General features: G+C 40.5%; 1 protein-coding gene across 2 annotated transcripts in view; it reads left to right on the top strand.

The window, feature by feature from the left end:
• The window catches only part of LOC149433997 (dedicator of cytokinesis protein 2-like), a 104,909-nt gene that overhangs the window by 64,005 nt on the left and 27,438 nt on the right, over positions 1 to 13,466 (top strand). For both annotated transcript variants that reach the window (XM_089664244.1, XM_089664243.1), the window contains exon 18: positions 9,936 to 10,019. In XM_089664244.1, the coding sequence (XP_089520370.1) occupies positions 9,936 to 10,019 (84 nt within the window). The remainder of the gene's footprint in view (positions 1 to 9,935; positions 10,020 to 13,466) is intronic.

Genomic DNA, 13,466 nt, shown 5'->3' with positions numbered 1-13,466 from the left:
CAGTTCTTCTAATCTTTCCTCATAGCTGAGCTCCTACATGCCTCTTATGAGTATGGTTGCCCTTCTCTGTACTTTCTCCAGTTTCCCAATGTTCTTTTTGTGAATTGGTGCCCAAAACTGAACTGCACTGAACTGAACTGTACAGTAACTCGAAAACAATAAAACAACTATTTGTGTTTTTTTAATTGTTCAATTTGTTTTTTTTTTTACTTTAATCCAGATGGTAGGGTCTCTTAAAATGCGATAGCCAGTTTTCTGAATACCTAACATCTTTTGAGACCCTGGGTATATACTGTATGTGCCCTAGACTGTGCCATGCTGTACCCTATACTAATAGTCCTATACTAATAGTGTATGGTAGGGACAGAAGCAGTCCTTGAGGCAGAGACCAGAGGACAAAAAAAGCAGGTGTCACGCCTAATTCCGTGACTGCTACAGACATGACATCTTTTTTGGGGTACCAGGAATGGAATCAGCAAAATGCCTGTCATGCAGCCAGCTAACTGCATTTGGGTTGGCGGGTTGGGCCATAGCATTTTCTGGATACAAAAGGGCCATGATGATCTCTTTCTGGAATTTTAGGAAGTATCCAGTATGTCCAGTTGCTTTGTAAAGCACAAAAGCGTTATATAGAGCCAAGTGAACTAAATAAACAGACACTTTTTTGTATCAAAGTCTGGCTTTTCAGGAAACTAAGTACGGCTTCATCATCTGGTCATTGAAGTCCACTCCTCCCATGTTAAGGTTATAGTCGTGGACACAGATGGGCTTCTCAACAACACCAGCTGCTGTGGGAATTTGGATGGTCATTTTTCTGCGTGAATGGAAGACAGGACGAAAACATCCTGCATCCTGTTTGTCCTTCCACTTCACTGCGAGCAATTCATAATTTCTCAAGCAGGCTTTTTCCCCTTCTTAAGACGGGTATTTACAAGCAGTTGGGGGAAACCCCAGTGATTATGTTGCATGGGGCCACTTGCCCCAACTCCAAGATTGTACAAATGTCTAAATAGTGGCACGCTTGAATAAAAAGTGTCCATGTATAAGTGGTACCCCATATGGAAAAAGTATAACACCAAGTCCCAAACTATCTTGCTACTGCTCCCCATGTAGTCTGGGCATCCGGGGGCTCCACGTGACTATCTTTTCTCTCGTAAATCAAAAACTTACATATATAGCCTGTTGCCCTCTCAGAGGTCTTATACATCTTGACCCCATATCTGGCACGCTTGCTGGGGAGAAATTCTTTGAATACAGGGCAGCCAGAAAAACACAGATGTTTTGCTGGGGACTATAGATATCTGCAAATTTTTGGTTAAGGTGATTTACAAGGGTCTGAATTTTGTGGAGCTGGTCAAATTCAAGGTCACCCCGAGGATGACAGAGTGTATTGTCGATGAAATGCATAAATTGCATTATATTCTCATATTCATATCTATGCCTGGCCATGGCAGCAGAGAACATGGGCATATGATGAATCGGGTCTGTGGACCAATACAACCGCAATTCATTTTTTTTAGTAATGCCCATGTTGAGGGTTAGACCCATAAAGACTTTGAAATTCGAAAACTGTAATAGGCTTCCATGCAAATGGTCTGGCAAGGTTTGAATTTGGGTTGGCGGTGATAAACTGTTGTGCATATAAATCAAGGGGAGTAGTTAAATTTGCTGTTTCCACTTGAATTCCAGGTTGGGCAGTGAATGGGGGAAGTATGGGTGCTGCAGAATTTGTGGGCTGCCAATCAGGATTTGCAAGCACATCCGGAACGACATTATGGGCTGTACGGACCTGTGTGCAAATTCTTGGTGGCTGTGGGACACTACTTGTGCTAGCCATCACACCAGATTGTACTGCACTTATGGGACTGGCCACGGCACCAAGTGATACTGCAGTCCTGGTATGTATAAGACCAGGATGTACAAGGCCACTGGTGCTTAGCAGTTCACCAGAAGGTAGAGCGGCACTAGTACTGGCACTCTGCTACATATGAAATCATCATGCAATTGTACCACTTCAGCAACCTGGAAACAGGGTCGGGTGTGCCTGACCTTAGCAGGCACCTGTACTCCATCAGCTGAGCTATCTGTCAGGGTGCCGCTTCTGTCCTACAGATTCCTATTCTGAGGCAGATTCTGTCAGTGAGGTTTCCCCTTCGCTCTCCTCTGACATGCTCAGAATCCTATTGTCAGGGATGCGGGTGTGACCAGAAGTGTGTGGACTGACACAGGGAAACGCAAGCTTCAGATATGGTATAAATAAGACAATTTATTAAGACTAACAATACAAACATAAACGCAGTGCACCAAACCCCAAGCTAACACAAATACATACAACAAGGTGAAATAAACCTAAACCTAAACTGATACAGATACACAGGTACATACACATATAGAGCACAACGTAGTCAGGCAGGCCGGGTCGATAACTATCGGGCAGGTAGGTACAGGAGGAGCAGGCGGAGAGTAGTCAAGTCACGAGCTGGGTACAGCAACTAACGGACAGGTAGGTACAGGGGGTCAGGCAGAGAATGGTCAGGGTCACAAGCCAGGGATCAAGCAGGAGAAGTCAGCAGAGGTCAGGATCAGGCAGGGTCGGCAACAAGTCAGGCAGAAACAGGAACAGGAATGCAGGTTACAAGATACAGGGGCCCATGGAAAAACACACACCAAGGCACAGACTGCAGGTCTGGCCATCCCTTAAATACACTACCTGCAATCAGCCCCAGGTGATGGCTAATTGCCGAAGTGAACCTCTGGTTGTTGAGAGCACCCGCTGGCCAGCCCTGGTACTGCAGCCCACAAGGCAGGTGAGTCCCACCACTATTGGCAAGTCCATTCCTGACACCTATAGGCCTCTTCACTAGAGTACCTTTTGTTGGACATTTTGTCCACTAAATTTATAGGTACCTAGTGCGACTCACAGGACAAAGAGCACCTGGCTGTCAGGGACTGCTTGAACCGCTACAAAAATAAAAAATTTACCTGCAGGTGCTAACAGAGATCAAACCTGATTCTGCAAACACTGCAGTTTTGTGTGCATTGTATCAAGTGACAGTGATCTACTGACACTGCATTTTCTGGGGGAGAAAGGGGGTGTTAAGCATAGGGGCTAAACACAGGTGCTGGCAGGTGCTGGAGCTGATCCCACTAACTCTACATTTTTGGGGACACTATACTATTGTGAACTCTGGTATAGTGCTGATCTGATCAAAGATATTGATCCGTTCAGTCATTATACTAACAATGGAGGTTTATTGTGTATGTGAGCGTGTTCCTGACAATCAAGAGGTTAAATGTAACGACTGTAGTGGCGGGCAATCTGATGCTATCTGGGAGGAACGTTAACTGACTCTAACGATATCTGAAGTCGCCAGAGAGAGAAGATTGCCTCATTTGATGTGTGATAGGCCAGGGATCAATCAGCAGATCCAGACCGAACATCACTGGACTGAATTTGTTGATTGATCTCTTGGGCACCGGATCATGGCAGACACGAGTATATATGTGAATTTGCACAGAGAGCCCGCCCTGTAATAGTATTACTGCTATAAGGCAGACTTTAAGTGGTTAATGAACAAACTAAATAAAAAACAAACAAAAAAGTTTAAGTAGTAATGGTTACAAAGGGAGGAGCCTGAACATGTGCCGAGCGGAAGATCAATGTGAGATTTCCCGGCACCAGGAGCCTCCAATGTCCCGTCAGATAAAGAAAGAAATCCCTGAGGAGCTGCTGCTGAGACCTACCTATGTGCGGGTACAGTCCCCCTTGAAGGAGTGTGTGTCCTGCGGACCCTGCCATGTTGGGTTGAGCGATGGAGGGAGACGGAGCTGAGGTAGAGGAGGAGAGCAGAGATCCCTGGCAGCTGGAAGGAGCTGAATGGATGCCGAGTGGTCACGTGACCCGCCGCAAGGGAATACTGGGAGGTGAGAGAAGCCAACCGCTGTGGAGGAGTGAGGGAAGCCTCAGGTCTCCCCTCTCTTTTACCGGACTGTAGCTGTTGCTGCCGAGACCTCTGGAGACATACTGAGGGAGCCCCCCCCCCCCGAAGGCTCCTGTCATCTGGAGGGAATACTGAAGCTAGCAACCATCCCCCCCAGGAGAGAGCATCGGAAGCTGTGAGTGACTGAGAGTGAGTGACAGCAGCAGACTATCCCTGGAAATGACTAATATCAGCCAAAATATAGAAGATGGAGATATAGAAAAAATAGTGGATTCGGAGAACGTTGAAGAACAAGAGAAGACCTCACAATTGCCCACTAAAATAGAAATAGCAGAAATGTTTAAAGGACTAGAAAGATCCATAAAACAGGAAATGGTGAAATACACAAAGATTTGGGGCAGGTACTATCAAGGGTGGAAGAGACGGAAGAAAAATTGGATAAACATGCCCAAGTTATACTGAATTTAGAAAAACAGATGACGGAAATGAGAAAAGATTAGAGGAATCTGCTATATAAATTGGACGACCAGGAGAATAGGGATCGAAGATGTAATATAAGGATACGATGTCTGCCAGAGATCTCTCTAGGAGAAGATTTGATGGAAACAATAGGAAAAATGCTTGATATAGTAATGGACAGAACTGCAACAGAGCCTCTTAAATTGATAGAGTATATAGAATTGGAAGATTCCAGCAAGAAGGTAGAAAGGAAGATCCGAGAGATGTGATTGTTCAATTCCATTACTATCGAGATAAAGAAGAGCTTTGGAAGAGGATAAAAGGAAGAGCAGCAATAAAATATGGCGAAGTAAATCTACATATGCTGACTTAGCAGTGGAAACTTTAACAAGAAGGAGAACATTGAAACCATTACTAGAACAAATGAGAAAGCAGAACGTTCGATACAGCTGGGGATTCCCAGCATGCCTAATCGAATGGAAAAACGGTCGTTCAGCAAGACTGAGATTCCCAGAAGATTTGAGAGACTTTTGTGAGAGTCTTGAGTTGCAGAAAATAGTTATTCCTGGTTGGGAGGAAGGGGAGAGGGAGATGGGAGGTATAGAAAAAGAGGGGTGGCAGGTAGCTCCTAGAGGGAATAGATAGTAGAAATAATAATGGGATGAAAGGAGGAGAAAGAGGGGTAGGTGTAATATTTTTTTTTCTTCTCTCCCGCTCTCCCCCTTCTGCCCCCTCATCCCCACACCTGTTTCTGTGGGGGGGGAGAGAGGGGAGGGGGGAATTTTTTTTTTCACCCCTCTCTTGCCTCTCCTCTGGTTCCTAGCGTAAGGTGGGACATTGGAGATGGGACAGGCAAACTGGAGAGGTGTGCAGGGTCTGAGCTCCACCTTAAGGTTGAATCAATGGTGGGATTAGGACCACAAATGATTCATAGGCAATTTACAAGCCTAAAAGAGGTTAGGGAGGGTTATGAGCGGGGTAAAGGGTGGGGAAGGAGTAGGGGGGTAGGGGTAAGTTTTGTGCTTTGAGTGAAGGATAGAGGTAAACTAAGCATGAAGTGACCTATAATGTTAAGGGGTTAAATAGTCCAGGGAAAAGGTATAATATTCTAAGAGAACTTCAACAAAAATGTACTGCAGTGGTGTTTATACAGGAAACACATTTAGTGCAGGAAACAAATGTGAAGATATACTCCAGATACTATCCAACTTGGTATTATGCAGACTCCCCGACCAAACGTGCTAAGGGCCAATAGGTCTGGCTAGAAATATAAGGTTTAAGTTGGAAGAAAAGATGGAGGACCCGGAGGGGCATTTCCTGTTCAAAAACGGGTAAATAGAATGTACATTACCAAACATTTATTGCCTTAATAAAAAACCCAAGGTTTATTTAAAAAATACTCTGAGGAAGCTATTGGACTTTAAAAAAGGCAAAATAATTGTGGCAGATTTTAATTTTTGCATGGATCCTCAGATAGATATGATGTCATGTCTGCAGAGAGAGGAAAGTAGGGCCTTGAAAACTATAAGGAGAATGTCAACTTGTAGATATCTGGAGAATTAAATATCTGAAAGATAGGGATTATACTCTCATGCACATGAGACGTATTCAAGGTTAGATTATATAATGTTGGACCATAGACTCGTGGAGTCCCTGGTTAAAGTAAACATAGAAGCCATAACAATATCGGATCATGCACCTGTCACAATGAAGTTAATATGGGGAAGAGAGCAAAATAAGTTAAACACTTGGAAATTAAATGATATACTCCTTCAGGATCAGGAGACAGAACAGAGGATAAAAAAAGAAATAGATCACTATTTTGAAAGAAATAAGACTGAAGGAGTGTCAGTGGCAACGGTGTGGGAAGCCCATATGGCCTATATTAGAGGAGTTTTGATAGCGATTGGAGTGAGGAAAAAAAAGAAAGAAAAGAGAAAATAAATACGCTTCTTAGGGATCTGTGTGAATTAAAACAGAAACATAAAAAGAGAATAACAAAAGAGATTGAGCAGAGTATGTTAGATAAACGAGAAGAACTAAGCACTTTACTGGAGGAAGAAAGGAGGAGAGCTTTTAATAGGGTGATAAGTGAGAGATACTGCTGGGGACATAGACCAGGGAAATATTTAATGAGAGCACAGGGAAAAAAGAAAACTAGGAATTATATAGAGAATATAGGCTATAAGAATGGAGAATTAGTATATTCAACTAAGGAGATTGCAAAAGGTTTTAAAAAATACTGTAGTAAGTTATGTAATATCACTCCCCATAGGACTATAAGAGAAGAAGAAAGGAAAAAAACAGATATACCTAAAAGAGGAGGGATTACCCAAATTAAGAGAAGAATAGTTAATATTTCTTGAAAAACCAATAACGCAGGAGGAAATTCAGGTAGCATTGAAGAGTACAACAGCAGGGAAAAGCCCGGGACCTCATGGGTATACTGTGAGATACTATAAAAAGTGTAAAAATCAATTAATACCCAAGTTGAAGATATATATGAACACATTGGGAGGAGAGATGAAAATGAGGGAGGAGTCCTTGCAAGCTCATGTTACAATCATACAGAAAGAAGGAAAAGACGGTACTTAGTGCTCTATTTATAGACCGATATCCCTTTTCAACACAGATACTAAACTATATGCAAAAGTTATGGTAAATAGGTTGAAAGACTTAATACCAGATTGGATTCATATGGATCAGGTGGGGTTTGTCCCAGGGAGGGAAGGTAGGGACAATGGATTGAGATCTTTACTTCTTATCCAAAGAAGCAAGAGAGAGAAACCCCCGCATTGTTACTAGCCGTGGATGCAGAAAAGGCGTTTGATAGGTTAAACTGGGAGTATATACTAGATACATTGGAAGTCTTGGGGATAGGTCCCAGAATGAGAGAATGGATAAGGAAGCTATATAGTCAACCCTTGGCTGTAATAAAGGTAAATGGAGAGCTATCAGAGTTCTTCAGGATGTATAATGGGACACGACAGGGATGCCCACTGTCACCTTTACTGTTTGTTCTGTCCCTGGAATCTCTCCTAGCAACGATAAGGAAAAATATAGACAAAGGGATTTGGATAGGAAAGACAGAGCATAAGGTAGCAGCATATGCTGATGATATGCTGTTTTATGTGGGTAACCCAAGGATAACATTGCCTAACCTAATGAAAACACTGAAGGAGTATGGTGAATTGTCAAACTTAAAAATTAATTCAACTAAAACTGAGATCTTAAATGTTAACCTTCCAATTAAAGAGAAAAAAAAATTTACAATGAGAATTTCACTTTTCCTGGAAGGAAAAAGAACAAAAATATCTGGAAATAAATTTAACCACATCCCCAAAGAATTTGTATAGAGTAAACTACATCCCATTAATAAACAAGATCAAAGATGAATTAAGGAAATTAGGGACAAGCGCTCTATCTTGGATAGGGCGAATACATTTGATAAAAATGGTAATTGTCCCAAAAATTCTGTATAAATTCCACATGATGCCTATAAAGCTTCCAGGAATGTATTTTGGAATAATTTAAAGAATGCTAACAAGATATATCTGGGGAAATAAAAAAACCTAGAATAAGCTATGAAGTTCTATGTAGAGATAAAGCTAATGGGTGACTGGGTGTTCCAGATTTTAAGAGATATTATAACTCAGTAATGTTAGCACAAATTTTTGATTGGACACATAATGCAATGGGGAAACGTTGGATAAATATAGAAAATACACTAAGTGAGACACATTTGAATAGGATAATATGGTTGCCACCACCCTATCGTAAGTTGGCAGAAAGCACAAGTATATATGCACAAAATGTTTTAAAAATTTGGGATATAGTTCACAAAGAAAATGAGATGGGAATTTAATTCTACGCTGATGCCTATAGTGGACACAGACTTTTTTCCACCTGGAAAAGAAAGTATTGTGGGGAAATGGATAAAGAAAGGAGATGCACAATTAAGGGACATAAAGAAGGGGGAAGAAATATGTTCCTTTCTGGAACTGAAAAATAGGAATGAGTTGTTTGCTAGATTGGATGAGTGGCGATATTTTCAATTAAAACAGTTTCTAGGAAAGCTCCCTGACCTCTAAAGACAAAAGCTGAGTGGAACCCATTTGAACAAATACTTAGTACACGGGGGGGATGGGAAACATGGGACTTCTAGAATTTATAAAATTCTCACTAGAATGACAGGTGTCACTGGGCCTTTGTAAATGGAGAAATGGGAAAAGGAATTAGGTGTATTACTAGATGAGAAAAAAAGAAAGATTTATAGATTAACACATGGGACTGCAAAATATGAAGGTGGTGGAAATTAACTATAAATGTTTAGGTGGTATATTACACCGAGTGTAGCACATAGACAATGCATAGATAATTCACCTTTGTGTTGGTGTGGATGTAGGATAAGGGGCACAATGGCACATATCTGGTGGGAGTGTCCTAGAATTCAAGAGTATTGTGAGGGAATAATTCACCAGATTAAGGAGATAACGGGGATAAAAATTTCAAAAGACCCAGTGACATGTCTTCTGCATGGAACTGAGCATACAGTGGAGAAATTTAAAAACTTAGGGTTATTTTATTATATAAATGCAGAAAAGGGTTTGATACCCAAATTCTGGAAAGAACAAGAGGCACCAAAAATAAAGGATTGGATAGGAAGGGTGGACGATATATATAGCATGGAAGGACTATATCATATAGATGAAGATAAAATAGAGAGATTCCATAAAAGGTGGGAAAAATGGGATGATTTTAAGAAATCAAATCAATATGCAGAAATGTAAGAAATAGAGGGTATCCCAAGGACTTCCATGTTAAGTGAAGAACGTGGAGCTATAAAAAAAAAAGGGAAAAGAGAGAAGAAATAGAGACTAGGGAGGGGGAGGGAGTGAGGGGGGAGGGGGTAGGGATGGGTTTTTTGTATGGGGGTAGATAAAATTGCATATGGATTGTGTATTTAAATGTTAATAATGACTTAATGATAAGAGAGCTGATTAATTTATTGTATGAAACAGCTGAAATTGGAAAAAAACTAATAAAATATTATAATAAAAAATAGTAATGGTTACAAAATTAGAAATAAACAAATCAGCAAGAAAATAGTAAAGGGAGAAGGGGTTAAATTGGAACAGATAAACAAGAGTAGATAAGAAAGTAACAATGTAACTTTTGTAACTCTCATCTAAACAGTGTTTTTAAAGATGGTGGGTGGTTTGCTGTTGGATCTTTTGTGCTTGTTTTGTTTCAATGTTTGTTGTTTACATCTGTAATTATTTGAAATTAAACCGGTGTAAAATTTTGTTGGTTGATAAAGAAGGGTAATAATAATTGCAACAATAATCAAAGTAGGGGTTTGCCTGTGTATATCATTTGACCTCTCACTGTCCTAATCTAAAACAATTTATGAATTCAGCTGTTTCTAGTTATTTCTTTGCAATATTCTTATTCTGTGTGTTGTAAAACAGAGAGAATAACAATGTTAACAATTTTACTACATGGCCTCTAGTAATTTTCTTTGTTCAATTTTAGGCTTTCTTTACTGATGATTATGTGCATCAACATCCTGAAGATTGGGAGAAGCTGAGCAAACTGAAAGATCTTATTGCTTGGCAGGTATAGTATGTTTTGCATCTCCAGATCAGTTTTAAAAAATTACACTGGATGTAAATTGAAGATCCTACTTACTGTATCTTCTTCATGCTTTCACACTTTATATCCCCCACTAAAGGGTGTGCATTCTATAATGTCTATATATGATCATTCTGTAGGCTCTGCTATTATAACTTTACTTCTGGAATGCAAACATTTTCAACTGTGTAGCAAAAGACTTCCTAGCCCACTCCTCCACTATGATGTCATTGAAATTGAAAATGGTCACAAATTATTCAGTAAGAAAAATTATTATAAAATATGTAAAAAAGGAAATCAGGATTGAAAAAAATCAAAATGAATGACAGGTTGTTAAAGAAAGTAAGACAGACGCAAAAAAAATCTTAACTACAATAGCAAAAAGATCAGGCAGAGTGGCCCCGCAGTGCCAGATCACATACATGTTCATGATCTGTCATTTCCGGGTAGGGGCACTTGCATGCGTGTCCACTGCCCCGTTTGTGCTGTCATTTACTGTGGCATTAGCAGATCAGCAGGTCCAGGGAAATGATTTGTGTGGGACCTGCTGATCAGCTTAGCAAATGACAGTTCAGAGCCTTGTGTTTACTAACAACAGAGATCAGCAATGTGGTTGTTTTTGTCTGCCTGAAAATCAGTTAACCTTTTGATTGCCCCTAGAGCACAGGTGTCAAACTGGCGGCCCTCCAGTTGTTGTCAAACTATAAGTTCCATGAGGCATTGCAAGATTGACAGTTACAATCATGACTCCTAAAGGCAGAGGCATGATGGGACTTGTACTTTCACAAAAGCTGGAGGGCCGCCAGTTTGACACCCCTGCCCTAGATGTTAACCCCATCCCAGCCAGTGCCATTAGTACAGTGACAGTGTAAATGATCCTCACTGATCACTAGAGATGTCAGTGTCATTCAGTCAGCTCCCACCCAGCGTCAGTTAGTGTCAGATTGCCCACCACACTATCACAGTTGCATTATAAGTCACTGATCACCACCATTACTAGTAAAAAAAAAAAAAAATTCTGATATACAGTATATATACCATCATTTATACACTATAACTTTTGCACAAACCAATTAATATACACTTATTGGGATTTTTTTTTACCAAAGACATGTAGCAGAATACGTTTTGGCCAAAATGTATGAAGAAATTAGTTTTTTTTATTTTTTCATTGGATATCTTTTATAACAGAAAATAGAGAATATAATTTGTAATCAAAATTTTCAGTTATTTTTTAATTTATATAATAAAAAAACAGCAGTGATCAAATACCACCAAAAGAAAGCTCTTGGTGTGAAAAAAATGATATAATTTTCAAGTAGGTACAGTGTTGCATGACCATGCAATTGCCAGTTAAAGTAGCGCAGTGCCGAATAGCAAAAAAAATTCCCTGGTCATGAAGGTGATAATGGGTTTAATTTACTTAAGGAAAAAAAACTGCACTTTGTAAAGTGCAGTTGCACACTGTAGGAGCAGTTTCTCCAGAACTTGGTATATGAGGTAAAGCTATACTTTGCAAAGAATACTCAATCTCATGCAAGGAAAATAAAAACACAACTTTTTTGCCTGCACATGATTGGATGATGGAAATCAGCAGAGCTTCTATTCATCTACTAAGCTCTGGAGCAACTGCTCTTGCAGACTGCAGCTGTACTTTGCAAAGTGCACAGTCTATTTGCCTTTAGTAAATTAACCCCCAAATCTTCCGGAACTGAAGTGGTTAAACCACATTTGCTACAGGGTTTCCCAAACAAACAGTTCATTCAGGCATGTTTGTAAACTAGCTGAAGGAAAAGAACATTGGAACATTACATCAAACTAGCAGGAAAAAAAGTTCAAAAAGCATTATTTTCCTGGATGGTAGTTAATGCTTGGAATAGACTTCCAGCAGAGGTAATAAGCCAGTCAACAGTAAATGGATTCAAACATGCTTGGGACAAACATAGATCTATGCTCAGATAAATAAATAATTAAAATAGGGCAGACTTAATGGACCACTTGATCTTTTTTCTGCTTTCACTCATTTATGGTTATATTGTAAATGACCAGTGCCATAATTTCTTTCTATTGGTTAGACTCAAATTACTTTTTTAACTACTTGCCCTCCACCCTATAGCAGAAGTACTGCTACACGGCAGCATGGCTGTGCAAAATCATGTGTGTATACTGATTTTCATTTCCAGGTAGGGATAACGAGATTGTGCGTGCCCTACTCGTGCCACTATTGGCAGCTGAAGATGTCAATCACTGGGTCCCATCTGGCTATTCCCGGAGAGGGGAGAGATCAGTGTGTAAACAACACAGATCTCTCTCCTGTCAGCATGGATATGCTAGTTTATATCTTTCTGCACAGCAGAGAGATACAAAGCAGCATATCTCCCCAGTAAAACACAGCACACAATGTGAAACACACACAGCACACAGTTAACCCTTTGATTGCCCCATTTGTTAACCCCTTCCTGTCCAGTGTCATTAGTACAGTGTCACTGCTTTTTATTAGCACTGATCACTGTATTAGTGTCACTGGGGATGTCAGTGGCTGTTAGTCAGTTCCCAAACAGTGTCAGAATGCCCGCCACAGTCCAGCTATAAGTCTCTGTTCACCGCCATTACCAGTATAAAAAAAAAAATTCCAGTATATACTGTATATATATACAGTCATGGCCGAAATTGTTGGCACCCTTGATATTTCTCCAGGAAATCATGTATTTCTCACGAAACGTATTGCATTAACACATGTTTTGCTATACACATGTTTATTCCCTTTGTGTGTATTGGGACAAAACAAAAAAAGGGAGGAAAGAAAGCAAATTCGACATAATGTCACACAAACCTCCAAAAATGGGCTGGACAAAAGTATTGGCACCCTTTCACAACTGCGGATAAATAAGAATGTTACAAGCATGTGATGCTCCTGTAAACTCACCTGGGGCAAGTAACAGGTGTGGGCAATATAGAAATCACACCTGAAAGCAGATAAAAAGGAGAGACGTTCACTTAACCTTTGCATTGTGTGTCTGTCTGTGCCACACTAAGCATGGACAACAGAAAGAGGAGACGAGAACTGTCTGAGGACCTGAGAACCAAAATTGTGGCAAAATATCAACAATCTCAAGGTTACAAGTCCATCTCCAGAGAACTAGATTTGCCTTTGTCCACAGTGCGCAACATTATCAAGAAGTTTGCAACCCATGGCACTGTAGCTAATCTCCCTGGTCGTGGACGGATGAGGAAAATTGATGAAAGATTGCAACGCAGAATAGTCCGGATGGTGGATAAGCAGCCCCAAACATGTTCCAAAGACATTCAAGCTGTCCTGCAGGCTCAGGGAGCATCAGTGTCAGCGCGAACTATCCGTCGACATTTAAATGAAATGAAACGCTATGGCAGGAGACCCAGGAGGACCCCACTGCTGACACAGAGACATAAAAA

Source organism: Staurois parvus, unplaced genomic scaffold (genome assembly GCF_062004578.1).
Source record: "Staurois parvus isolate SC_StPar_1 unplaced genomic scaffold, SC_StPar_1.0 ptg001865l, whole genome shotgun sequence".
NCBI lineage: Eukaryota > Metazoa > Chordata > Amphibia > Anura > Ranidae > Staurois > Staurois parvus.
The sequence above is the reverse complement of the archived record's forward strand: the minus strand, read 5'-3'. Positions and strand labels throughout refer to the sequence as shown.